This window comes from Meles meles, chromosome 16 (assembly GCF_922984935.1).
Source record: "Meles meles chromosome 16, mMelMel3.1 paternal haplotype, whole genome shotgun sequence".
In the NCBI taxonomy this organism is placed as follows: domain Eukaryota; kingdom Metazoa; phylum Chordata; class Mammalia; order Carnivora; family Mustelidae; genus Meles; species Meles meles.
The window spans coordinates 81,705,507-81,729,329 of NC_060081.1; the positions used below are offsets into that span (position 1 = coordinate 81,705,507).

General features: G+C 66.0%; 1 protein-coding gene across 4 annotated transcripts; it reads left to right on the forward strand.

The window, feature by feature from the left end:
* Positions 1 to 549: 549 nt before the first annotated feature.
* SLCO4A1 (solute carrier organic anion transporter family member 4A1) lies at positions 550 to 23,567 on the forward strand. Of its 4 annotated transcripts, none has more exons than XM_045980914.1 (12): positions 550 to 681; positions 11,132 to 12,015; positions 12,874 to 12,964; positions 13,593 to 13,714; positions 14,073 to 14,184; positions 17,520 to 17,674; positions 18,361 to 18,556; positions 19,528 to 19,693; positions 19,790 to 19,962; positions 20,212 to 20,276; positions 20,649 to 20,797; positions 22,493 to 23,567. In XM_045980914.1, the coding sequence occupies exons 1-12, from the start codon at positions 608 to 610 to the stop codon at positions 22,655 to 22,657; spliced, it is 2,352 nt and encodes a 783-aa protein (XP_045836870.1). In that variant the 5' UTR covers positions 550 to 607; the 3' UTR covers positions 22,658 to 23,567. The 4 variants fall into 4 exon arrangements, with proteins under 4 accessions (XP_045836870.1, XP_045836872.1, XP_045836873.1 ...); XM_045980915.1 differs by lacking the exon at positions 550 to 681 and adding an exon at positions 715 to 2,000; XM_045980916.1 differs by lacking the exon at positions 22,493 to 23,567 and having other exon boundaries at positions 19,933 to 20,044; positions 20,649 to 20,790.
* Positions 23,568 to 23,823: the final 256 nt, after the last annotated feature.

Below are 23,823 nucleotides of genomic sequence, written 5' to 3' on the forward strand. Positions count from 1 at the left end.
GTGTGCACCGCCCCCGCTGTACATGATGTAACTAGACCCAGAGAAGTTAAGCGACGTGTTGGAAGTCACAGGGGAGGACACTGTGAGGTTGGGACAGGACCTCCTTCTGGGGGCCCGTGGCCTCTGCGTCCCACCCTGCGGCGCCCGTCCCAGGGAGGGTCTTTCTAGCCAGGAGGCTGCGGGCAGTAAGGGCTGGGTTTCCCAGGCGCGAGCCACGGTGAAGCCCCAACCGGCATCCCCCCCCCCCCATTCTGGGGGCCCGGGTGGCCTTTCCGAAGGCTTGGCGGGAAACTTCACTTCCTCTCACCCTCGCCCCTGCTCTGACTCAGAGCCCGAGTCGCCACACTCCGCCGCCCGCTCTGGGCTTCCGGCCTGCAGCTGGGGCTGCGGAGTCCGGGAGCATCTCGGGGCTGCGGGGGAATCGACCCAGAGCAGGCGCCGAGCGGGGACCGCGGCGACCTGGGCACTCGCCCGGCCCGCCGCCCCCGCCGCGCGTGCCCGAGGCTCTCACTTGGGGGCGGGCCCGGGGACCCAGCCCCCGCGCGGCGCAGCCATTGGCCGGGCTGGGCGGGGCCGGCGGGGGCGCGGGGCCGGGCGGCGGGCGGGGATGAATGGAGCCCGAGCCCCGCGCCCGCAGCCGCCAGAGCGCGGGGCGCAGCGCGGCGGCCGGGAGTGGGGAAGGTGAGTGCTCTGGGCGCGGGGCGCGGGGCGCGGGGCGCGGGCTCCATCGCGGGCGCCGCCCGGGCGCGCCGGCCCCGGCCTGCTGACGTCAGGGCTGGGGCGGCAGGTGCCCGCTGACGCCGGGCTGGGGCCAGCGGGCTCGAGGTGGCGCCGCGCCGGCGGGGCGGGACGCAGGGCACGGGCGGTGCGCCCCGCGGCCCGGCTGCCTCTGGGAAATCGGGGCAAACGCGCCTCCGTCGCCGCCAGCGGCCGGGGAGGAGGCGGGCGACGGGGGGCGGAGGGCCGGGAGGGGCGGCGGGGCTGGTGGCCAGGGCAGGTGGCTGGGGCGCACGCAGGCGCAGGCCCCGCGGGTCAGGGCAGGGACGCGCGGCTCCCCGGGGTCAGAGGGGCGCGGCCTCACCTGCGGCGGGTCGGCGCGGCTGAGTCCAGGAGGAAGTCGTTAGGCGCAGAAGTTTCTCGCGCGCGGCCTGGCTTTGTTCGCGCCGGGGCGCGGCACACACGTCGCGGCGGGCCGCCGAGCGGGGCTGGGGGACCCGGGCGCCCCGGTGCGGGCAGAGGGCGGGGGAGGACGGAAGCGAAGATGCCGACCCGCTTTAGGCGCCCGATGGGCGCCCTTGGCCCTGGACAGGGAAGACCCGGGCGGACGCGGGCCTCCCACCTTTGCGGCGGGCGCCGGCAGGGCGGACCCGGTGGAAAGAGGCCCGCTGGGGCCCTGCGGGGTCAGCGCCAGGAGGGCTGAGACAGGCAGAGAGCACGCGCTCCCTCGTGCGCGGGGGACCTGGTGGCGGGGCCTGTTCTGGAGGCGCGGGGGCACCTTGGTACTTTTCCGCCCAAAGGAACCGCTTCCCATCGCAGCGCCACACCGTGCTTTTTGGGGCCTGGGTTCCCCCGGCCTAATCCGATACTGGCTTTATTTGCTCAGTGAACCCAGACGGGGACGTGCTGGGAAATTTCTGTCGTTGCAGGGGGGCTCCGGGTGGCGGGGTTCCCGGGAGAGGAAGCCTCTGGTTGTAGTGGGTCGTAGTCGGAGCCCAGGCAGAGCTGCTCAGGGGGCGGGTGGATGGCCCCGGGGTCAGCTGAGTGCTCTGAGCTCTCGGCTAACCCCGCACAGCACTTGAGGTGCTGCTCTTGCTCCGGCCTCGCAGGGGAGTAAACTAAGGCAAGAAAAGATTGGGGCACGTGCCCGCGGGCGCACAGCAGCGCGTGCTGGGGAGGCTTCCATCCAGCGTTGGGCGACTCCTGACACTTAGCAGCTGTGTTCCTGGCGGGGAGAAGACTACCTGGTGAACCAGGCCTGGCAGACAGCGGTGTCGCAACAGGTGGACCCACGGCTGGGGAGGCTGGGGCGGTGGGCCCGGAGGGCCGGTGCCTGTGGGACACAGGGACGGGGGGGTGGCGCCTCTGGGGAGCGAGCCCACACAGCCAGCTTTCGCAGGAGCTGCGCGGGGAGGGGCAGCAGGTCCTTGGGGTCAGACCCCCATGGCGGCCCTGCCTCAGTGTTGTTTCCTGCTGGGCAGAGCTGTTGGGCACTGCCTGGACCTGCTTCCCTCGATCCGTCCGGGGTGTGGCCCCTTGAGCTAGTCCCTGTGCAGGTCCCAGCCAAGTCCCTCCCGGTCTGTGGTGAGGTGGCTTGGTGTCCGGAGGTTGGGCTTGACAGTGGCCAAGTGAAGGGGGTTTGGGGGCTGATGTTCCGTCCTTGTCAGAACACCAGTTCTGAGTGACTCCACTCGACTCGTCTGGCTGTCCCTGGTCTCCGGCGGACCCTTGCCTCAACAAGCGGCCGTAGCATCCTGGGCTCTCGGTCTGGCTTCCGAGCAATCTAGAAGGGTCGGAGCCCGTTCATCCAGCTCCCAGTTCAACAGGGCTGAGCCCGTGTCAGTTTCTGGCTTTGTGGACTCGTGCTGACCGTGGCAGTTTTGGTCCCCAAGGCCTCGGCATGGGTCAGAAGGGAGCGGGGCAACGGGTCCCCCGACAGGTACCCGGCAGACTCGCCCGGCCACGCTTCTTTCTCCGTTGGGGACAGAGGCCACAGAAACACTCCCTCCTGAGCCACATGGCCTCCTGTTTTCAGGCATGGCAAAGAGCCCATTGTCTGCTTTTGAAAGGGGACACACAATAACCCTGAGATACTCCCAGCTGCTTTTGTTCTGGGACACTGAGCTGCCTGTCTGACCTCAGCATAGGGTGATGTGTGAAGGCCCACTCTGGAGCAGGACCCGGTTTCCCTCACGACAGGTGGTCCCCTGGCCCCTCAGGACCCCGCCCCGATGAGCGGCAGGAGGAACCAGCTTGGTCTCTGGCAACCAGGGCTTTTGGGGGAGGGCAGGCCCTGGGTCCCGTTAGCAAGGGAAGAGACTGGCCTGCTGGGCCCCGAGTCACCTCCCCTCCTTGGCTGGTCACAGGGACTCTTCCTGCCGCAGGCCCTCGGCCCACTGTCCTCAGACACCCCTCATTTCCCCTTGGTGGCCATCGTGCATGCCCCTCCCACCAGCCCAACACGGAATTAGCCTCTCAAACCACATTTCTGGGGGCTGGCGGACACGTTTCGCAAACCACGTGCCCTTTGGCAAAGCTGGTCCCTGTGCGGCAAGCGAGGCCCCCTGAGGACCAAGCACAGGGTCGGGAGGGTCACAGGCTCCTGGCCGGGGAATTGCCCACACGTCCTCTCCACGCAGGGGTGGCTTTTTCTCCACGGAGACTTGGGGGTACCCAAGGTACTGCTCCTTGGCCCAACGCCTTTTAGGACTTGGGATCTGCTGGTCTGAGAGTCACCCATTCCTGCCCCAAGTTTATGTGCGTCCTGGTGGTGGGCCTCTCACAGATGCCCTGGGGCTGGTCCTCTGACCCATGGGCCTAAGAAGCCACCAGGACCTGCCTGACCCTGCCTGTGCCCAGATAGGCCCATTACGGGGCCAAGCCTGTGCCCCCGCTGCTCTGTGAGGCCTTCTGTAGGTCTCCATCTCCCATGAGCTTCACGTGGGGCCCAGACCCACTGGGAGGAGAGGGGCTACCTCCCTCCTCCCCACGATGCCACATTCTTGCTGGGATCGGAGAAACACAGGCGCAGAGAGGCCCACCACCGGCCCAAGATGGGAACAGCCGCCTGGCCACAGCGCAGCAGCCTCTCTCCATGCCCCCCGCGGAGCGGTTGTTATGGGTGGGGAAGACGAGTGAACCTGTGTGTGCCTCTCTCTGGCTCGTCCTGCCCTCCCCATGTGTCTGCTCGCTGCTGGAGACGGTGGGGAGCAGCACGTCCAGGCGAGACACCCGCCGAGGGGCAGGTCCTCCCTGTCTCTCGGACAGTCCTTCATTGTTGGCCTCCATGCAAAGCAGCCAGTTTCCCGCCCACTCAGCCCTGCATGGTCACTAGGCATGCAAATACGGGGCAGGCCCTGCTCTAGTCGCCCCAGAGCCTGCCACCCGGTGTTCGCTCTCAGAGTAGCTTCGAGCCCCCTCTTCCTCAAGCGAAACCCCCCCACCCCCCCGCCCCCCGCTCCCTCAGTCAGAGGGAGCGACACCAGGATGGGCCTCGGCGGCAGGAAAGGAGGGCGCCTGAACGACCTCCATGGGTCACAGAGAGAAGGACCAAGGGTCGTGGCGCGGGGTGCAGGGGGGGACCCAGGGTCACAGTAAGGGGAGAAAGTACCCAGGGTTAAAGGCGTGGGAGGACCCAAGATCATGGGGAGGGGTTGGGGAAGGACCCAGGCTCACGGGGGGGAAGGACCCAGGGTCATGCATGGGGGGCGGCAAGCAACCAGGGTCACAGAGTGGGGGAAGCACCCAGGGTGTGAGGGGGCGAGGGCAGGAGAAGGACGGAGACGAGGGTGGGGCCCTGTGGTGTGGGAGCTCAGGCTGGGGCCGCCATGTGGCGTGTGGCACGTGTCACAGTGACTCGGGCTGTGGCTGTCAACCTCAGAGCGACCAGGTGCAGTCGGAAGGGTCCTCCGGGCTGGAGTGTAGAGAGGAAGCAGAAACGAAACCCGCCGGCGCCCCCAGCTGCCCCAGCCCCAGCCAGTGGGGTTCTGGAGGGAGCCCAGGGGCGCCCTGGCCCTGACATGGAGGGGCCTGCTTCCCCCACCCCAGCCCCGGGCCTCCCTGGGGGCGTTTGCTGGGCCAGAGCCAGACTGTCCCCGGGAGCCCGGCAGAGGAGGACCGGGTATCGTGGCGTCAAGGGACCCTGTGCCCCTCCCACCTGCCGGGTCTGCAGACGGCCCCGTGCAGGTGTCTGTGGCGAGCAGTGGTGGCCCCCCTGGACTGAGACCAGGCCCAGCTCTCAGAGGCGGGGCTATGGCGAGCCACCCAGGGGCCCACTGGCTTCTCACACAGCAGCTGTTGGGGGGGCTTATGGTGGGGGGGAGAGGAGGAAGTGGGACCTGGATTTCTAGGAGCCTAGTGGCTCAGACTCTGGGAGGTGTGGCTGACGGCCAGGCCAGTGTAGACCCGTAGTCTCCTCCTGAGCGAGCCACACGCACGCACACGCACAGACACACGCACGCACACACACGCGCGCGCCCTTGCCCCTCCCACTGCAGCCCCAGGTGCAGAGCTGTCTGGCGAGAGGCTCCAGGGAACACATTATCCTCACGGCTAATCCTGGGCGCCTAATCCCCAAGGGCTCCTCTCCCAGGCCGGAACAGATGGAGGGCTCCTCGATGCGGTGGGACCAGGGACAGGCCTGGAGGGTGGGATAAGGTCCCAGGACCCTGGGCTCCCTGGGAAGGAGCTGGAGGAGGGGGAGGCTGTCCGGTGTGCGTGTCTCGGGTCTGGAAAGCCATCCGGGGCTCCTGCAGGGTAGCTCACAGCCTCGCTGTTTGCCCATGACGGGGACGGCAGCAGGGAGGGGCCGGCCCGATGTGTGAGCTGCGCCCCAGACCGAGCCCGCAGCCCGCCCAAATCATGGGGAGGTAGGGGCCTCCTTCCTGCTGCTGGCGTTCCCGTAGAGGCCTTGTCCCTCATCCTGGGGCCGCACCCCTGGCTCCGTGGGGAGGACCCGCCCCCCGAGATGGGCGCGTGGCTGAGGACTCAGCCCACAGAATGCTTGTGAACGGCGACAGGGCAGGGCAGGCAGCCACGGGGGCAGGGCAGGCACCCGGCCCTGGAGCCTTCCTGGGGCCCCTGCAGGCCAGCTCCGCCTCTCGCCTCTGCTGGTCCTGCTGTCCTCACTGCACCACTGGCGCCAATGTGACTTCCCTGGGCGTAGGGGGCTGCGAGCGCCTCACGCATAGGACCGGGTCCTGGAGGTCCCCAAATGCCACTGCCCGGCACGGGCCTCGAGGACAGCAGGTGCTGGTTCGAAACTATCTGCTGCGTCCCTCGGGATTCTCCGCAGAAATGGTCAGGAGGAGAGACAGACACACAGAGAGATACATATGTATCTGTTCGTACATAGATCTTTCTATGCGTCTCTTTGTATCTCTGTAATTATTTATATGGATTTTTATATATTATTTATATTATTATACCAATAAATTATAATATATTATATATAATATATATATTATATATAATAATATAAACATATAGTGTAATTAGATATAAATTTATATATTAGAAAACGTGAATAACGTGTTATGAATATTATGCATTTATATAAATTTATATATTGTATATAAACACACATACTTTATATATTTGTAGATTATATGTCAGACAGAGATTCATTATTAGAAACCTAGCCCACGCAGCTGTGGAGTTTGGCGGCCCCGTCTGCGGCAGTGAGCTGGGAGCCGGGGAGGGAAGAGGGGGGCGTGCACTGTCGTCCGGACCCGAGCGCCGGCTCAAGACCTGGGAAGGGTGACGTCCTGGTTCCAAGGTTCCAGGCAGGAGAAATTCAGGGAAGGGTTAGCCCTTCTGCTCTGTCTCAGCGTTCAACTGATCGGACGAGGCCCACCTGTGTTGAGTACGCCAATTCAAGTACTCATCTTTCTAGAAACACCCTTGCAGACACACCAGGAATGCGCTGCCCACCAGACTGACAGGTGGGCCCACCATCCGGCTGCAGCAGTCGCTCCGGGCGGAGGACGGAGAGGGGTCACCAGGTGGGAGGCCCCAGGGCTTTCTTGGGGAGGATACCTGCGGACGGTGCCTGGAGCCCCGAGGAGTAGGGGCAGCCTCTCGACCTGTCCTTCCTGCTAAGCACTGTCTGTGACCCTTTGCTCCCCGTGGGTCCGCCTCCTGCCTCTGCCTCCCAGGCACTCTTGTCCTCTGCCCTTCCCTGCATTGCCCGGCCCCGACTCCAGCTCGGCTCGGCACCCACTGACCGCGAAGTTGGCCCCTACAGAAGGGGCCCACCAGGCTTCATCAGCAGCTGGAAAGCAGGCACACGTTTTGTCCGGACCGGTTTGTGATGGACATGCTCTCGGGGCTCCAGGAGAAGGCACCGTGGTGCCCAGTCCTTCCCCATGGGGTGGGCCACTGGGTGCTCCAGCCCCTGGCACCTTCTGCCCATCCTCCCCACAGGGGCCTAAGAGACAAACAATAGACAGTGTCCACGGAGCCACCAGCCTGGCCTTAGTGTGGGTCAGCTGGCACTGCCTGGGTGGCCAGCAGGAAGGGCAGCCGGGAAGTCACCTTCTCCCGGGTGACCACACTGACCCCCTGGGTGTCCCTCTGCCCATCTTGGGAGCAGATCCTGGAAAGAAAGTGCCCGTGAGCAACCTGGGTCACATGCCCACATCCCAAAGGACTGCCCACAAGGGACCTGAGGGCCAGGAGACGGAGACAAAGCAGCTCTGTGCCCGCTGGACCCGCACGTCCCGGTGGGTGCTGCTGGGCTCGGCCACTACAGCTGTGAGGCTCCCAGGCAGGGCTGCTGCCCCCCGCGGGCCGGGCCCCCCAACAGGCCTCTACGGGAGATGGTGTCCTTGGGCACACAGCACGTCCTCGGACCTCAGACCCGGCGTTGGCATGACCACCGGCGCACCCTGGTCCAGAGCTGTCTCTGGCACCCCGCACACACACTGTCCCAGATCTGCCCGAGATCCTGGTGCAAGCTCAGAAACGTCCTCTGGAGGTCCCACGACCCTCAGGACCATCCTTGTGGCTGGGAGACTCCAAGTTTCAGAGGTCTCCAGACTTGTTCGGGCTCCTGCCACCGGCCTACAGATGGAGGGGACGATTCCGGGCACCGTCCCCCCTCCTCACGTGGTGTCCCCAGGGGGTCCACCTCCCAGTGTCTGACGAAGAGCCTTGGTGAGAGTGAGAGCCTTCCAGACCGTGCAGGGAAGCTGCAGCAGGACTCCAGGCATAAGGACAGTTTGCAGAGGCTCCGTCCCGGCTGCCGAGCTGCCAGGGGACCGCACAGTGGGGAGGGGGCACATGCCAGTCAGGCTGCTGACCAGAGCCGCTGGAGGAGGCCGCCCGGGAGGAGGCTCGCGGCCCACAACTCCGAGGGCTGCTGTTCAATTCTGAGGCGCAGGCGGCGGCCACCAGCGGGTCTTCCAGCTGAGGGTACCCCGGACTGGATTTCTGCCTTAAATAATGCAGCGCCCAGGCATGAGTTTCACATGCTCCCGTCCAAGCTGTCGGTGCACGGGCAACTCCGCCCCCGACTCGGCGCCGCACAGCACCGTTCTCCTGTGGCTCCCAGTTTCCAGAGGGAGACCTCTTCGCTGTGGCCGTCCGTAATCACAAAAGCCAGCTGCCCGGCCACATCCTGAGCCGTTGCTTCTGCAGAGGCAGGACCAGCGGTCAGAGCCCAGCGTGCCAGACGAGCTGGGGCTGAGCGAGCAGGTGTCCGATGGCGGCTGGTGTCGCAACCACTGACTGGGGATACCGACCCATGAGTCCTTCCCGAGGGCCCGATACTGACCTTTTACCCGCCGCAGGCTGCTGGGGGCTTCCCGGGGCTCCCCGGGGCTCCCATGGCCCCGGCCTGTTGAGGTTCCGGGGCTCCAGGGCCCGTCCCAGCTCTTGGCCCTGTGTGCGTGTGTGGTTTGTGTGTGAGCAGGTGTGTGCGATGTTGCAGACGGCTATGCGTGGGTGTGCTGATCCGCGTGCACATGGGCGTGTGCTCACGTGCACGCAGCTAGAGGCCTTGGAATTTGGGGTAACATCGACCCTTTGCGGTTCGTGTGCTGTTTCGGCGGCCTGCCTGAGCCATGGGGCTGGGAGGTGCCGGGGCTCGTGCTGGGCGCTGTGGTCCACGGGGCTCTGCCGTGGTTGGGGTGCAGACGCGGTGCGTGCTGGAGGTGGCCTCTGTGACCGCAGGCTCCAGGGTCTCTGTGCGCGCGGGCCTGCCAGCTCGCCAGAGCTGCTTCCGGGAACGGCCCCCCAGCTCTGCCCGTGTTCGAGCCTGCTGGCCTTGCGGTTCTGTGATAAGGCCCTAGCGCACTCGCGGCCAACGGGACGGCAGCCGTGGAATTCTGCTGGACCCGCATGGCCTCGGCGCTTGGCTCGGTAGCCTGCGGGTACCTGTGTCCGTGGTGAGCGGCCGGCTCCGGACACAGACGCCGCGGGCTTGGTCCCGGTTTCTTCACTGCGGTGTTAGCGGGGATGGCCGGTCGCACGCCCACAGGCTCTGAGGCGTCTGTTAAGCTCAGCGGCCACCTCCCCTCAGGCCTGTGGCCTCCTGGAAACCGGGACACATGGGACAGCTCATGGCGTCCCCAGGGACTGGTGAGTTTCCCACAGCTGCCGAGCAGAGCTCTACGAACCGGGTGCTTCTCCCAGTGCTGGGGGCCAGAGCCCGAGAGCAGGGTGTCAGCGGGGCTGCGCTCCCTCTAGACGCTCCAGCTGGGGTCCTTCCCGCGCGTCCAGCTCCTGTCCCCCCCGCCCCCCGGCTTCCTCGGGGCTGCGTCCGCCCAGTCGCAGCCTCTATTGTCACGTGACTTCTCTGTGCTTGTCTCCTATGGACACTTGTCACCGGATTGGGACCCACCCAAACCCAGATGACCTCATTTCAACCCATTAATCACAGCAGCAAAGACATTCTTCCAAATCAGGTCACATGTGTGTCTGGGTACACCTGTCTTTTGGGGAGACCACCATTCGACCCCCTCCAGGGCCCAGGGTCCTCGGCTGCAGGAAGGATGGGACAGCAGGGGCCCCTGCCGGCGTCCACCCGACACCCGGGACTGTGCGCAGGGGGGCAGGGCTAGCCTGGTGAACCTGGGTCTGAGGACACTTCGTGGTGTCCCCAACCAATGGGGTCCCCGCCCTGGGCGAGGCCAGCAGGCTGCTCCCCAAACCTCAGAGCTCAAGCCTGTGCTGCTTCCACGGCCTCCGGAGAAAGGCTCCGGACAAAGCCAGGTTTCACACCTGCTGGGAGCCTCTGAGCATGACATGGCCCAGTGCAAAGGGGGAAGGGTGTGTCAGAGTCCTGGGGCTGCCAGACAAAGGACCACAGACCCGTGGCTGAAACTCCAGGCCTTGCCTGTCCTAGCTCTGGAAGCCTGAGGGGGAGGGGTGGCCACTCAGGAGCCCCCGCTCCAGGCTCTGACCTTGCTGGTGGACGGCGTTCTCACGTGCTGCCCGCCTGTGCCCAGGCCTCCCCTTTCTCTACGACCCCAGTCCCAGCGAATCGGGGCCCATGCCGACGGCTTTTCACCTCTCCAAAGGCGCCGTGTCCCCGCACTCTCATGGCTGACCACGCCTCCAGGGGGACACAGCTCAGCCCACAACCGGAGGTCACTCGGGGGGAAGTTCGGTGGGCTTTGCAGAAAGGGCCCAGGAGCCTCCCGCCTCCAGCAAAGGTCGGGTGTCTTCTCCCACCGCGCGTGTGGGCTGCTGCTGCTTGGTTTCTGGTGGCAGAACCAGCCGCCTGGGGCGTGCGGAGGCAGCCGTGTCCCCACGGTGGTGCTGTGCTTTCCGACAGGGCCCCGGGAGCCTCGGGAGACAGGATTACCCAACCCCAGCCCAGGCAGGGCCCCCGGAAGGGGGCTGGCTAGGGAGCGGCAGACAGAGGGAGTGCGGGCGCCTTTTCTTCCTAACCTGTCCACGCCGCTGCACATGCGTCTCGAAGTGACAGCTTGAAAACCTGCCGCGGCAGCAAGTGCAGCGACCCTCCTGCGGGCGCGACCCTCCTGCGGGCGCGACCCTGCTTCTGCCCCTCCCTTCATTGCCCTCCAGACTCTGGACTAAGATGAGTGCTGGACGGGTGTGAGTTTAGGAGGAACGGAGGCTGGACAGCATGGGGGTCCTGTCCACCAGGGCGGTCCCTCCAGAGTGGTGAGCACAGCCCACCGAGCAGAGGCCACAGGGGACTGGGTGGGTCAGGGTGGTCCCGGGGCCCACACGGGCATCGACGGTGGCCTTGTTCGGGTGTTTGGGTCTGGGAGGTGCGGCCCTGGATGCAGGAGGGGCAGAAGGTCAGCCCCATGGGACTGGGGAGCGGGCAGCAGAACCACCGGCCGCCCTGAGGGACCAGGCACAGGACGGGGCGTGTTCTCTCCGAGATGTCGGTGTGGTCAAGCGTCCACGTAAGCTTTCTAACCAGAAGCTCTTTTCACAGAACAAACCAGCCGCTGGACTACCATCGGGTAGCTTCTGTGGCTGCCCCCTGCGCCCTCCGGGCAGAGATGCCTCAGCACTCCATGGGGGACAAGCCCCTGGTCTCCAAGCCGCAGCTGGTCTTCCCAAGCCAACCCTCAGCCGCGGACGGCGGGTGCGGCCACGGACCCCCTGGGCGGCGGGCATCCCTCGGCTCACCCCGGAGCCACGGCACCCTCGGTCCTGCCATGCACAGCCCCCCAGACGCCTGCAGGCAGCCACTGTGCCCGCCACAGGCGGAGAAGCACGGCCCCCGGGCGCCCCCCAAGATGCGCTACGTGGCGGCCGGGCCGCAGAGCGTGGCGTGCGGCTGGGGGGCCTTCGCGCCCAGGTGCCTGCAGGCCTTCAACACGCCCCGCGGCTTCCTGCTCTTCCTGTGTGCGGCGGCCTTCCTGCAGGGCATGACCGTGAACGGCTTCGTCAACACCGTGGTCACCTCCATCGAGCGCCGCTTTGACCTGCACAGCCACCAGAGTGGCCTCATCGCCAGCTGCTACGACGTGGCCGCCTGCCTGTGCCTCACCTTCGTCAGCTACTTCGGGGGCGGCGGACACAAGCCCCGCTGGCTGGGCCTGGGCGTGCTGGTCATGGGCTCCGGCTCGCTGCTGTTCGCGCTGCCGCACTTCACCGCGGGCGCCTACGAGGCCGAGGTGGCCGAGGGCGTGGGGATGTGCCGGGCCAACCGCAGCGTGGTGTGCCGGGACCGTGCCTCAGGCCTGTCCGGCTACCGGCTGGTCTTCATGCTGGGCCAGTTCCTGCATGGCGTGGGCGCCACGCCGCTCTACACGCTGGGCGTCACCTACCTGGACGAGAACGTCAAGTGCAGCTACTCCCCGGTCTACATCGGTGAGTGCGGCTGCCCGGGGCACGGGGCGGGCGCGTCCTCGCTCCTCGCTGGCCATGCGTGGTCACGGCTGAGGTCGCAGGTGCGCGTGAGCCTTCCCCTGGGGCCGGGGTCAGCCGGCCTCTCGCTGTCCGCAGGGGGTGGGCCTGGGCCCCCTGCTCCTGCCAAGATCCCCACGTTCACATGGAGGGAGGTTTCTGGGTTTCGGCCTCGTGCCCACCACATCCTCACGTCCCTCCTGCCAGGCCAGGCTTTGCCAGGGACAGGCGCTCAGGGACATTCGAGGGAGAGACCAGCTGGCACCCGGGGCCTGGCCACACCTTGTCCGCTGACTCTGGCCTCCTCCTTTCCACCTTGGGCTCTGTCCCTCTAAGCGGCTCAGCGGTGCCGCCCCGAGACACGGGGTCCCGTCACTGCACTGGGGCCCTGGCGGCACGGAGCGGAGCACCCAGCCCGCACGACGAGGCCCTGGGGACGTTTGCCCCCTTGAGGGACACAGAGTCCGGATGCTGCCTGCCGCTGCCTTTGACAGAAAATCTGTAGAAGTACTTTTAAACGTCGGCAGCAGGGGCGCCTGGGTGGCTCCGTCCGGGGGGCACCGCTCGCGTCTTGGTCGCAGGGTTGTGTGTTCAAGCCCTGCGTCAGGCTCCTCGCTGGCTGCGGAGTCTGCTTTAAAAAATAAAATTAAATAAATAGAAAATAAAAACAGAAGTTGACGGCAGCCAGGTCTCCGACACAGTGGAGGCTGTGTGGACGCGAGCCCCGGGCTGAAGGGCCCAGCCGTGGGGCAGAGGGTAGTGCTGCGGGGGCTCCTCTCTGGTGGCCCCGCGGCCCCTCCGCAGCTCCCCGTCTCTCCGCAGCCATCTTCTACACGGCCGCCATCCTCGGCCCAGCCGCCGGCTACCTGATTGGAGGCGCCCTGCTGAACGTTTACACCGAAATCGGCCGCCGGTGAGTGTCCTGGCTGCACCTGCCCCCGGGACAGCACAGCACCGTGGGGGCCGGACCGGGGGCCTGGGGCAGGGACAGCGTGGCAGGTGCGCAGCTCCCCGGAACCAGGCGACACCAGGCGCCGTCTCTCCGAGGCCCAGTGCGGGGCAGCTGTGGACTTCCGAGCTGCCAGGGTGACTTCTCCGTGCGGGGTCTCCCTGACGCTGGCTGGTGCCCCACATTCAACCCGGTTCTGACGGACTTCCCAGAGTCAGTGCAGAGCCTGCAGGCGACCCCCCGCGGCCGACGCCAGCCTTGGGTGCCGGGTCCCCCCAGCCTCCGTCCGGCCTGGCTGCACCACCCTGTCCTCGGGAGAGATGAGCCACTCGAATAGCTCGCGGGACTCGGGAAGGCGCCTCGCTCACTCGATGACCCACCCATTCATTAGACAGATTACAGGCCCAGAGCGGCCCGCTGGAGGAGACAAGAGGGCAGGTGGGGGTCCCCGGGTGGGTTCCAGTCACCCCACAGCCCACGGCCACCCACCTGGAGGCTCAGGTTTTCAGGACCGGCGAGCAGAAGGATGGCCGGCGCGGGTGCTCTGAGTGCCCGTGGACGGGACACTGACCCGACGTGCCTCTCCCCACAGGACGGAGCTGACCACCGAGAACCCACTGTGGGTCGGTGCCTGGTGGGTGGGCTTCCTGGGGGCAGGGGCCGCCGCCTTCCTCACCGCCATCCCCATCCTCGGCTACCCCCGGCAGCTGCCAGGTGGGTGCGTCCCTCTTCTCTTCCTCTGGGCTGGCGGGGAGCCGGGGACCGTCTGGCCAGGGCCCCCATCCTGCAGGGCTGGCCTAGCCCGTGCCACTGACCACGGGCTCCATCCCCCCGTGGCTTCTCCATGTCAGAAGCTCCTTCTGTTCCCCCTGGTCCCGGGGTGTGTCCTGCTGCTGGCTCTCTCCCACCTCTCTCCTCTCGGCCGGCAGGTCAGCGGTCACCGTGCCGCAGCCCCGTACCACATCTGTCCCTGCGCCCGCCATCCAGGGGACCTTCCCAGACCTGGGAGTGGGGAGGGGCTTCAAGCCAAGCCCTCGGTTCCCGACTCCCACTGACATCTCTGTCCTTCCAGGCTCCCAGCGCTACGTGGTCATGAGAGTGTCTGAAACACACCAGTTAAAGGACAGCGGTCACAAGGCTGCCAGCAACCCTGACTTCGGGAAAACCATCAGAGATCTGCCTCTGTAAGTCCCTTACGGGGGGTGGTGTGTGCCTCTCGCCTGTGTCCCGTGTCCTGAGGACCCTTGGGGAGGTCTGCACCCATCAGATCTTGACCCCAAGCTAGGAGAGTCCGTGTGAGCCGTCCAGGGCCACGTGGTCCGCGCACAGATCCTAAAACTCCCGCACGACCCGGGGCACTTCAGGTCTCTGCCCCAAAACGGAGAGACTAGGGAGCAGCAGCCGGAGCCCTCCTCCCAGGGCTAGTCCTGTGGGAGGGCCAGCTCCTCCCTCCTCTGTGCTCTCTGACCGTTCGGGAAGTGTCAGCTGCTGGGCTCCAGGCTCGTGCCCCCCAGTGCCTCAAGGTCGCTGAGGACTCTGGGAGGACGGGATTGTCCCGGCTCACGGCCCCGAACCAGCCCCTGCCCTCCTGTGTTCCTCTTTTCCTTCTTGTGTGTGACCTGGCCCGGCTTTGCGGTCTGCACAAACAGTCGGGATGGAAGATCCCTGGCCTGCTCTGGTCTCAGAGAGACGCGGGTCGGCGGCTCCTGGCTGCCCAGCCCCCCTCTTCACGGGCCCAGGCATTCGGCAGGCCTCTCCCGCGGGTGGGAAACGAGCCCCCCGGACGGTGGCCAGCCTGGGTCCTCGGGCTCACTGCGTGCCGTCTGCCCTCCAGGACTCCGGGGCCTGAGCCCAGGAACGGCCGTGTCTAACCAGCTTCAGGGGGCCGGGGGCTCTCCGTGGCGGGAATGAGTCCCCTTTGCCTGTGTCCGCCGTGGCGACGTGAGGGGCATCCGCATCAGAGTGGCCTCCGGGGAGGGCCCTGCACTGTCCGCTGTCTGCTGCTTTCCTTCCCTCATGCAGAGGAAACAGGGCTGTCCTGCTACGGGTGGGGGGTGGCCCCGGACCCATTTAGGGCTTGGTTCTCCGGCTTCCCGCTTCCTGTGAGACCAGCACAGCGCTGCCCACTCCTGAGGGCTCCCCAGAGCAGGCTGAGCTGGCCCAGGGCCACAGGGGCCAGGGGTACGAGACCGTCTGTGCGGGGCCAGCCCAGCCAGTCCGCCCATCCCGGAGCAGAACCTCCATTCCCTGCACCCGGCGCTGGGGCCCAGCAGGTCAGCAGCCCGGGGATGGCGGCAAGAGGTTTGTGTCCAGGCTTAGCTCCCCAAACCAGCTGCTGGTAAGAAATCCCATTAGCTTCACGGGATGAAGAGACGCAGACGTGCCCACGCCACAGGTGGGAGCAACCTCCTCCCTGAGCCCAACCAACCGCCCCAAAGCCTGGGTGGGTCTGAGCAAGGCCCGGGGAGGGGACCAGCCCAGCCCAGGGCATCCCCCACACCTAAGAGCCCAGCAGACAGGGTCCGGGGCAGCGGCGGGTACAGAGTCCCCCGGCACCCACTCTGGGGGCATCTCCTTCCCTTCCTGGACATGGGACCCAAGTGCCAAACCGAAGAGAAGTGTTACCAGTCTTCAAGCCTGAAAGTCAGTTTTGCTGAGAACCAGGGTGGGGGACGGCGCCTGGTGAGTGAGCGCCGCCCATGTGAGATGCCGGGGCCCAGGGGAGCGTCTGTCCTTAGTCCCTCCTGGCTGCTGCTCCAGGCCTCGGTGCAAAGGCTAGTCACGGCCGCAGGTTCCGACGTCCAGTTTCCTGTCGGCCTGCGTCCTGGAAAGAGTGTGAGCTCGAAGGCGTCCGCAGCCGCTGCGACAGGTGCACTGAGACGAGAGCGCCCATCTCCCGGTTGGCGCAGGGTGACAAGAGGCACCCCTGGAAGCTGGGTCTCTGGGGCCGGGGCTCCCGGGAACCGCACTGGCACCTGTCGCCTTCAGGGAACAGCTCTCAGCTGCTTGAGAATGTCAGCCCGGGGGGCCACTCAGAGCTGCCCCAGCCGCAGTCGGATGGTGTTCTCTATGGCCACGATCTGCTTTTCCCTCGGTGCAGGAGCGAGACGGCCCGGCCTGCCAGGACCGGGGGCTGCAGAGAGACCTCTGCCCCCAGCCCTCCTCGCTCACCAGCCCCGGGGGCAGTGTTTACCTTGGGACCCTAGTCCAGGCACCTGCTGCCCAGTGGCCAGATGGCTGGGGCCGGCTCGGGGAGTCGGGACAGGCAGGCAGGAGAGCCCCCCACAGAGGCTGAGCGCCTTTACTTCCGGACCCCACGGCTGTGATTTTCATGTTTTCCACTTGGAGGAAAGACTCCGTAAGGAGTCTCTCTTGTTCTGTGCCGCTCTTTTTTTTTTTTTTAAGATTTTATTTATTTGACACATAGAGATCACAAGTAGGCAGAGAGGCGGGGGGGTTGGGGGGAAGCAGGCTCCCTGCTGAGCAGAGAGCCCTATGCGGGGCTCGATCCCAGGACCCTGAGATCATGACCTGAGCCGAAGGCAGAGGCTGTAACCCGCTGAGCCCCCAGGCGCCCTGTTCTGAGCCATTCTTGACACTTACCCAGCAGGGAGCATCGCCTGAGTGATCAGCTCACTCTGGCCCTGCTTTGCCTGAGCCCCAACACGATGCAGAACCCCAGTTTAGCCAGAGCAAGTGGACCTCAAAGAAACTTGGTGTCTATCCCAAGCCCAGGCAGTGTGGGGCAGGCCTCGGTGCCCGGCCCGGCCCTCGTCGGGGGCATGGGCGTACAGCAGCCAGAGCTCACACCCAACACTCAGAGTTGGCCACAGTGAGACCTGAGGCCAAGCGTCCCCCAGGGCTATGCAGGGGTCCCATTCCCTGTCCACAGCGAGGGAGCGAGACCGGCTTCCCTGGGGAATCAGTGGGCCAGGTCAGGGGCCACTGCCAGGATCCTCCCTCGGGACCCGGCAATACCGCCCCCACCGAGTATGCACCAAGAGAAACGGGGGCCAGCCGTGTCCACCCGGAGCCTCCTTGGAGGGGCCCTCTGTCCCCCCTTCTCCAGGGCTGATAGTTGTGAAGGGGTCCCACCCCCCGGTGCCCATTCCCTTTCCGTGGGGGCCAGCCCTGGACGTGGGACGGCACCTCCCCCCGCCCCGGCTTCTGGCTCAGGCCATCTGCCCGGGTCGTCACAGCTGCCCCGCAGGCGACTGAACCGTGCACTCAGGGTTGCCCCGCACCGGAGAGGGGGAGGGCACTGATAAAGCTCTTCCCCAGTTTAGCAGCTCTTTTTCCTGGAGCCCGTTCCCCACCGCCGAAGCCCAGCCTCACGCCCTCTCTGTTTCTCTGGGATGGATGCAGAGTGACCACAGCTCACAGCCCAGTCCACTCCCCTCTCAGACCTAGGGCCTCTCTATACTCAGGTGGAGGGAACCACGGCCCCCGGGAACAGTACTTCCACACGCCCTGCTCTGGCCCACTCTGACCCTCTGTCTCTTCTCTCTTCCCCATCCAGCTCCATCTGGCTCCTCCTGAAAAACCCTGCATTCATCCTGCTGTGTCTGGCTGGGGCCACCGAGGCCACGCTCGTCGCCGGCATGTCCACCTTTGGCCCCAAGTTCCTGGAGTCCCAGTTGAGCCTGAGCGCCTCAGAAGCCGCCACCTTGTTTGGTGAGAACACTTGTGGCATCTTGGAGGGTCCTCGGCCTTCTCGTGAGTTCTCAGATGGGTGAGGGGTCTTTGGAGTATCTCTGGGAAGCGGTCCTACAGGGAATGCCCCGGGAGCAGGAGTGGGCCGGTCAGCGGTGCCGTCACGTGGACCCGATGGTCCTTCCCAAGAGGTGGGAGCGCCGACCGCAGCGTGCTGGCCAGTTCTCCCGGTGGACCCTCCTGGAGGGGATCTGCTCTAGCTGGGGGGGGGACGCGGGGGGGCCCCGCTTATCTGTGCTCCCCCCAGGGCCTGGACCTTCGTCGTCCCTGGCTCACTGCAGAACGGGTTTGGGTGGTGGTGCCCCCCTGAACAGCTGGACGCTCGGGCTTGGCCGTGCCCATGAGCCTTGGTGGGCCAGGGAACACGCTGTCCTGGGGGCCACCCCATCAGGCGGGCAGGGGCCACTGGACTCTCCTCCTCCCAGACCTGCCCTGCCCCTGCGTCCCTCTGCCTCCAGGTGGCCGGGTGTCCTTCCTGGGGGTCCCAGGACCAAAGCTCCCCCAGCGGCCCCCCCATCCAGCAGCTGCTGCATGGACAGACGGACGGCTCTGTCATCCCCGCCCGTAGCCTGGGGATGAGAAGAGCCAGTGGGTTGCCGGCCCTGTCCTGCACCCCCAGGACCACGCTGAGCCCCCCTCTCTGGCAGGGTACCTGGTGGTGCCAGCCGGCGGCGGCGGCACGTTTCTGGGCGGCTTCCTTGTGAACAAGTGCAGGCTCCGCGGTGCGGGCGTCGTCAAGCTGTGCGTGCTCTGCACCCTGACCAGCCTGCTGGCCTCCTGCGTGTTTTTCGTCCAGTGCCCCAACGCGCCCATGGCGGGGGTGACAGCCAGCTACGACGGCAGGTCAGGGCCGGCGGCACTCGGGGTTGGGGGGCCCCGGCACACTATCGGGGACACCAGTGGCCACGAGGGCTGGGGAAGGTGGGGCTGGCAGTTGGTCCCCGTTTGGAGAGGGTCACAGCAGCGAGACATCGGCTCGCGGTCACTCAGGCACAGCCCAGCCTCAGCCCTTAAGAAGCCCTGAGCCCAGGGTTCGGTCTGGAAAGTGAGACCGTGAATGCCCAGCTCCCCTCCACGTGTGCACACGGACCGTGGCCCAGAGTCGGCTCTCGCGTCCCGTCACAGGGATATGAGAGCAACAGCCCTCCGGTGGCACTTGGGGATGAGCGAAAGCCGACGTGGCCGGCCGTGGGCGGGGCGGGCCCCTCCCGGACGTCCTGCAGAGCGGACAGGTCGCGCAGAGCGCAAGCACCCGTGCTGGGACGGTCCTCTCACGGGGCTGGGGAGAGGGACCGGCTCCACCGCCGTGGGCCCCCCACGAGGGCTCTGCCACCATGGGAGGGAGGCGGGCGCTGGGCCTGCGGCCGGGGGCAGGTGCCAGTGCCAAGGGCGAGCAGGAAGGACCAGAGGCGGGTGGGAGAGGCGCTTCCTGTTTGAGTGGAAAAGAGGAAAACGTGCGTGTCCGAGATCGCTGCTGTGTGTGCACACACACGACCTGTGCAAACTTGCGGCCGGGGGGCTGGCGCCACGGCGGAGGGCTTTGGCCTCGTCCTCTCGTGGTGTCTGTGTTCTGGGCCCCGGGCACACGTTGCCTCTGGGGCGACGGAGTCAGGGAGGCGCGGGGCGCCCGCGGCCGGGAGCCGGAGCAGAACGGGGCGTGGCGCGTGTGGCGGGAGCGTTTCCGGCGACCCCGGCTGTGGGCAGCGCCTTCCTCGGCTGGAGCCCACGTGGCCGCCTGCCCGAGTCCTGAGGCGGGACACCACCCCGCACCCCCGGGCCGGCCCCCAGCCCACCGCCTTGTCTCCCGCCTGCAGCCCCCTGCCCGAAGGCCACCTGGAGCTGGCGGCCGCCTGCAACGGCCCGTGCGCCTGTCGCCCCGAGCACTACAGCCCCGTGTGCGGTGCCAACGGCCTCATCTACTACTCCCCCTGCCACGCCGGCTGCCCTGGGGAGGCGGCGCCCGGCGCGGACGGCCAGAAGGTGAGTCCGGCTGCTGCCCGCGAGCCGAGGGCGCCGCGCTCCGGGAGGGCCCCTGCCCCTCCCTCCAGTAACCGGCGCTGTTGTTGCGCTCCTCAGGTATACCGAGACTGTAGCTGTGTCCCTCAGAATTTTTCCTCTGGTTTTGGCCATGCTACTGCAGGGAAATGCACTTCAACTTGTCAAAGAAAGCCCCTCCTTCTGGTTTTCATATTCGTTGTAATTATCTTTACATTCCTCAGCAGCATTCCTGCGCTGACGGCGACCTTACGGTAAGCCCCGGGCCCGGGTTTCGCTCTGGTCCAGAACCTTCCCCTGCAGCACGCTGCGGTGGAGCTCTGCAGATCCCGCGGGGTACGTGCGGGGCCCCCGCGAGCGCGAGCTGCCTCTGCGCCGGGCTCCCCACCCCGGGAGGCAGTGACGCGGCCGGGGGCTGGGCCAGGACCTGGCTGCAGGCGTGGGGGTGACGTGGTGGACGGCCGCCCTCCCCTGAGTGCCGACGCTGCTGTCTTCCGTTTCAGGTGTGTCTGTGACCGGCAGAGATCCTTTGCACTGGGAATCCAGTGGATTGTGGTTAGAACTCTAGGTACTGTGCACTGCGCTGTGGAGTGGTACAGTTGCGTACTGTGTTCACTGCACAAGGGCACCCACCATGTGTCTCCTCACCTGGCTGGTGTGCATCCTAGGTGGCCTTTGCCCAGTGAGCGAAGGACGCCATTCCCTAACAGTCCGCTAGAGGGACCCATGGTCATTGATTTGCCCGGACGGTGGCTTCTCCTTAGCACAAAGGGCATCAGAGGTCCCCCCAGAAGGGAGCTTTGAAGCCCACCTTGCACCCCTGAGATCACTGAAGACCGAGGGCCCCTTTCTGAGAACCCACACAGTCGGGATCTCGGCGCGGCCCGCCTGCCCTGCCTGCCCGGCGCATGCCCGGGACTGACCGGGCCTCTCTTCACAGGGGGCATCCCAGGACCCATCGCCTTTGGCTGGGTGATTGACAAGGCGTGCCTGCTCTGGCAGGACCAGTGTGGGAAGCAAGGCTCCTGCTTCGTGTACCAGAACTCGGCCATGAGCCGGTACATGCTCATCACCGGGCTGCTGTACAAGGTGAGACAGGCGGCAGCTGGCCCGCGCGGCCCTGAGGGAACTCCGCAGTCCGCTCCAGGAGGCCGAGTGTCTTCTCCAGCTAGCTCAGGGGTCCGGGCGCCCCAGGGGGCCTTCCCGCAGCTCAGACCCCCTGCTCGACCCTGCTGGACTGGTGTCCAGGAGCAGGGTCCTTCCCAAGTTAGAGCGGTCGTGGTCGGGGCTGCGAAGCCCCGCTGCTGGGGAGCTCCCCGGCCCCCCACCTGCCTGGCCTTCACCCCACAGCTTGGCGGGCGGCCCTGGGGCTCCGGTCAGCTGAGGCTCTGCAGAAATGAAAGTCAGCTCGTTGTGTGAGCGCGTTCTGGCAGGCCTGTTCCCGGCTCGGCAGGGTCGGCCTGCCGCGTCCACTCAGGAGCAGCTCCCTCTTCGTCTAGCCTTCCTGGGCCTTGGGCTGCTCTCCCCTTCCTCAGCTCGACCCCGTTAGGAGAAACTCCTGCTGGGACCCTTGGCTCACGATGCGTGGGGACAAGCGTAGTATTCATAGTTTGAATTCTGCCCGATTAGAGGAAAAGGCACAAAACCTTCCAACTAACAGGAAATGCTCAGGCCAGTCCGTCAGGGCGTTTTGATCTCCTTCTGTGGGGGGAGGGGTGCTCCAGGGTGCTCTTGCCTCGAGCTTTTCTCCAAGGGCCTCGGGGATGCTGGAGGCTTCTCCGGCCCCTGCGTTGATGTCGCTGGGTGTGAGCAGGGTTTGTGCAGCTCTGGAGGTCAGCACTGGTCAGCTGTGAAGTCACCCTGTCCAGGGGGCTGCTCCTTGCTTCTGTGCCCTGCGGTCCCTCTGCCCAGAGCAGCGGGCCAGGCCGGGGACGTCCGTCCACCCAGACAACTACTGTCTGGGCGTCGACACGAGGGCTAGGAGCGCTCGGAACATCTCAGGTAGTTTCAGCCGGAGGAGCAGACAGGTTAACGTGTCCTAGCCGGTCACCGTCACCAAGCGGAAGCGGTTCAGGCCTGCCAGGCCGAGGGACGCTCCAACAAGCAGCATGGCCGTTCCCGCTGAAACCCGGCATTTACACATTAAAGCACACGCGTGTACCCGGAGGCCAGCTTGCGAGCCCAGTACCCCTCCGCGTGGGAGCCCTGCGCGGGGAGCTCCGTGCGGCTGGGGCCCGGTGAAGCAGCCTCGGCAGCACTGAGCGAGGGTCACGAACCCGGGGCTGCAAACTGTAAACACTGACCGTTTCCTCAGCTCTGGAGGCCAGAGGTCCCACACCCACATGCGGCAGGGTCCGTTCCCTCGGGGACCTCTGCTGGGGCGGTGGGGGGATCTAGGCTGTGTCTTGTCTGCCCCCCGGGTCACGTGGCCTTCTCCCTATGAGTTTCCTTGTTCCTATGAGGACACCTTGGGCACACCCAAACCCAGGGTGATTTCCTCTCAAGATCCTTAACTGAAGGGACACCTGCGAAGACCCATTTCCAGCGGCAGGTGTGAGGATCGGGACTGGGGCGTCTCTGCTGGGACACCCTAGCCCATGAAGCCCTCCACCTCCTCTGGGTCCTGCTTTTAGTCAAATGGTGTTTTCGTTCCCTCACGAAGAGCACTGGGGTCCTCACAAGGGCTGTGCAGGGAAGAAGGGTGCTCTGCTCAGAGCAGAATCCCGGGCTGGGGCCGGGCGGGCAGCTTTGGTGCGGTCCAGCGAGCTCCTCCTCTCTCCGCAGGGCCTGGGTTTCCTCTTCTTCAGCACCGCCTGCCTCTTGTACAAGCCCCCCTCGGAGTCTCCCGACGGCCTGGCAGCTTCTCTGCCCAGCCAGTCCTCGGCCTCTGACAGCCCCGTGGACCTCCGGGGTGCCCCGTCGGCCCCGTGGCTCCAGAGCGACGTCTGACGGCCCGCCCCTCCACCCACGGGCGCTTCCCAAGAACGCTGTCGGATTTCTCCCTGGAAGGGCGGACCCCTCACCGGTGGGCCCCCCTCCGTGCTGAGGACCCTCCAGAAACCTCCCACTGGACTCCAAGGGTCCTGAGCTGATGGGGGACGCGTGTGAGTCGCAGACACCAGGGAGAAAGCAAGCAGGGCCCGTGGAGAACGGGCACACCTCCGCCTGGCCCCTGGGGACCAGGGTGACGGTCCCTCCAGCTGAGGAAGGGCGAGGCCCAGCAGCTGTTCCCTTCCCACTTCCCGCTCCATGAAGGACACAGCCACGTGGCACTGAATTTTCCCCGGACACGCCAGAACCATCTATGCGATCTTACCTGTGCTGTTTGTTCAAGATGCCAAGCGGCCTGCAGACCTGGGCGTGGCTCCCGGGGCTCACTGTCCTGTCCCAGAGCCTGGGGACACCTCCCGCCCCCGCCTTCCCCGCGCACACGGGCCTTACCCTTGGCTCCATTGAAAGCACCGGATGGAAGAATGCTCTGGCCCCCGCTGCGGGGCTGTCCGCTGGCCGTGCTTCCCGGCGGTTTCTGCCCACGACACCCTGCCGGCCCGCTGGGCCTGACGTCCCGGTTCCTCCTGGGGACGGGGCACAGGTGTGAGTTCATCCGCAGGGGCACGGGCCCGCGGGAGCCGACTTCTCGGGGTGTCCAGCCTGCTCCCCTCCCGTCTTCAGAGCAGCCGCGGGACGGGAGCTCAGTGCATAAGCAGACATTCACAGACCCGTGTTTGGCATCGGCCCACGTGCAGGGCTCGTGTTTGACCCCAGTGGTGCACTCAGCGGCCGCAGGGCAGCGGGACTTTGCAGAGTGTCTGGAGGCGGGAGTCCTCAGTTAAATGATGTGTATAAATATATTTTAGTATTTAAAACCTATCTCTCGGTCTCATGTGTTCCATTTCCATGAATTTGCGGAGTTGGGTGGTTTTATACGTGTTTCCTGTGGGTTTCTGTGAGTCGGGGTCTCCAAGTCCGAGGGAGGCTGGCCCCAGATGAGCGCTTTCCGGCCCCCAAGCTCGCCTGGGTGGGCATCTCCCCTCCCTCACTGTGACCCCAGAGTCCCCTCCCTCCAGTGCAGCCCCGGTGGGTGGGCCTGAGTCCTCAAACCAGGGCCCCACTTT

Bases quoted from the DNA above. Each gene is read 5' to 3' on its own strand.
- SLCO4A1 (XM_045980914.1), top strand. From the start codon at position 608: ATGAATGGAGCCCGAGCCCCGCGCCCGCAGCCGCCAGAGCGCGGGGCG. The intron at 13,715-14,072 runs GTGGGTGCGTCC...CTGTCCTTCCAG, and splicing joins CTACCCCCGGCAGCTGCCAG to GCTCCCAGCGCTACGTGGTC. The intron at 17,675-18,360 runs GTGAGAACACTT...CCTCTCTGGCAG, and splicing joins AGAAGCCGCCACCTTGTTTG to GGTACCTGGTGGTGCCAGCC.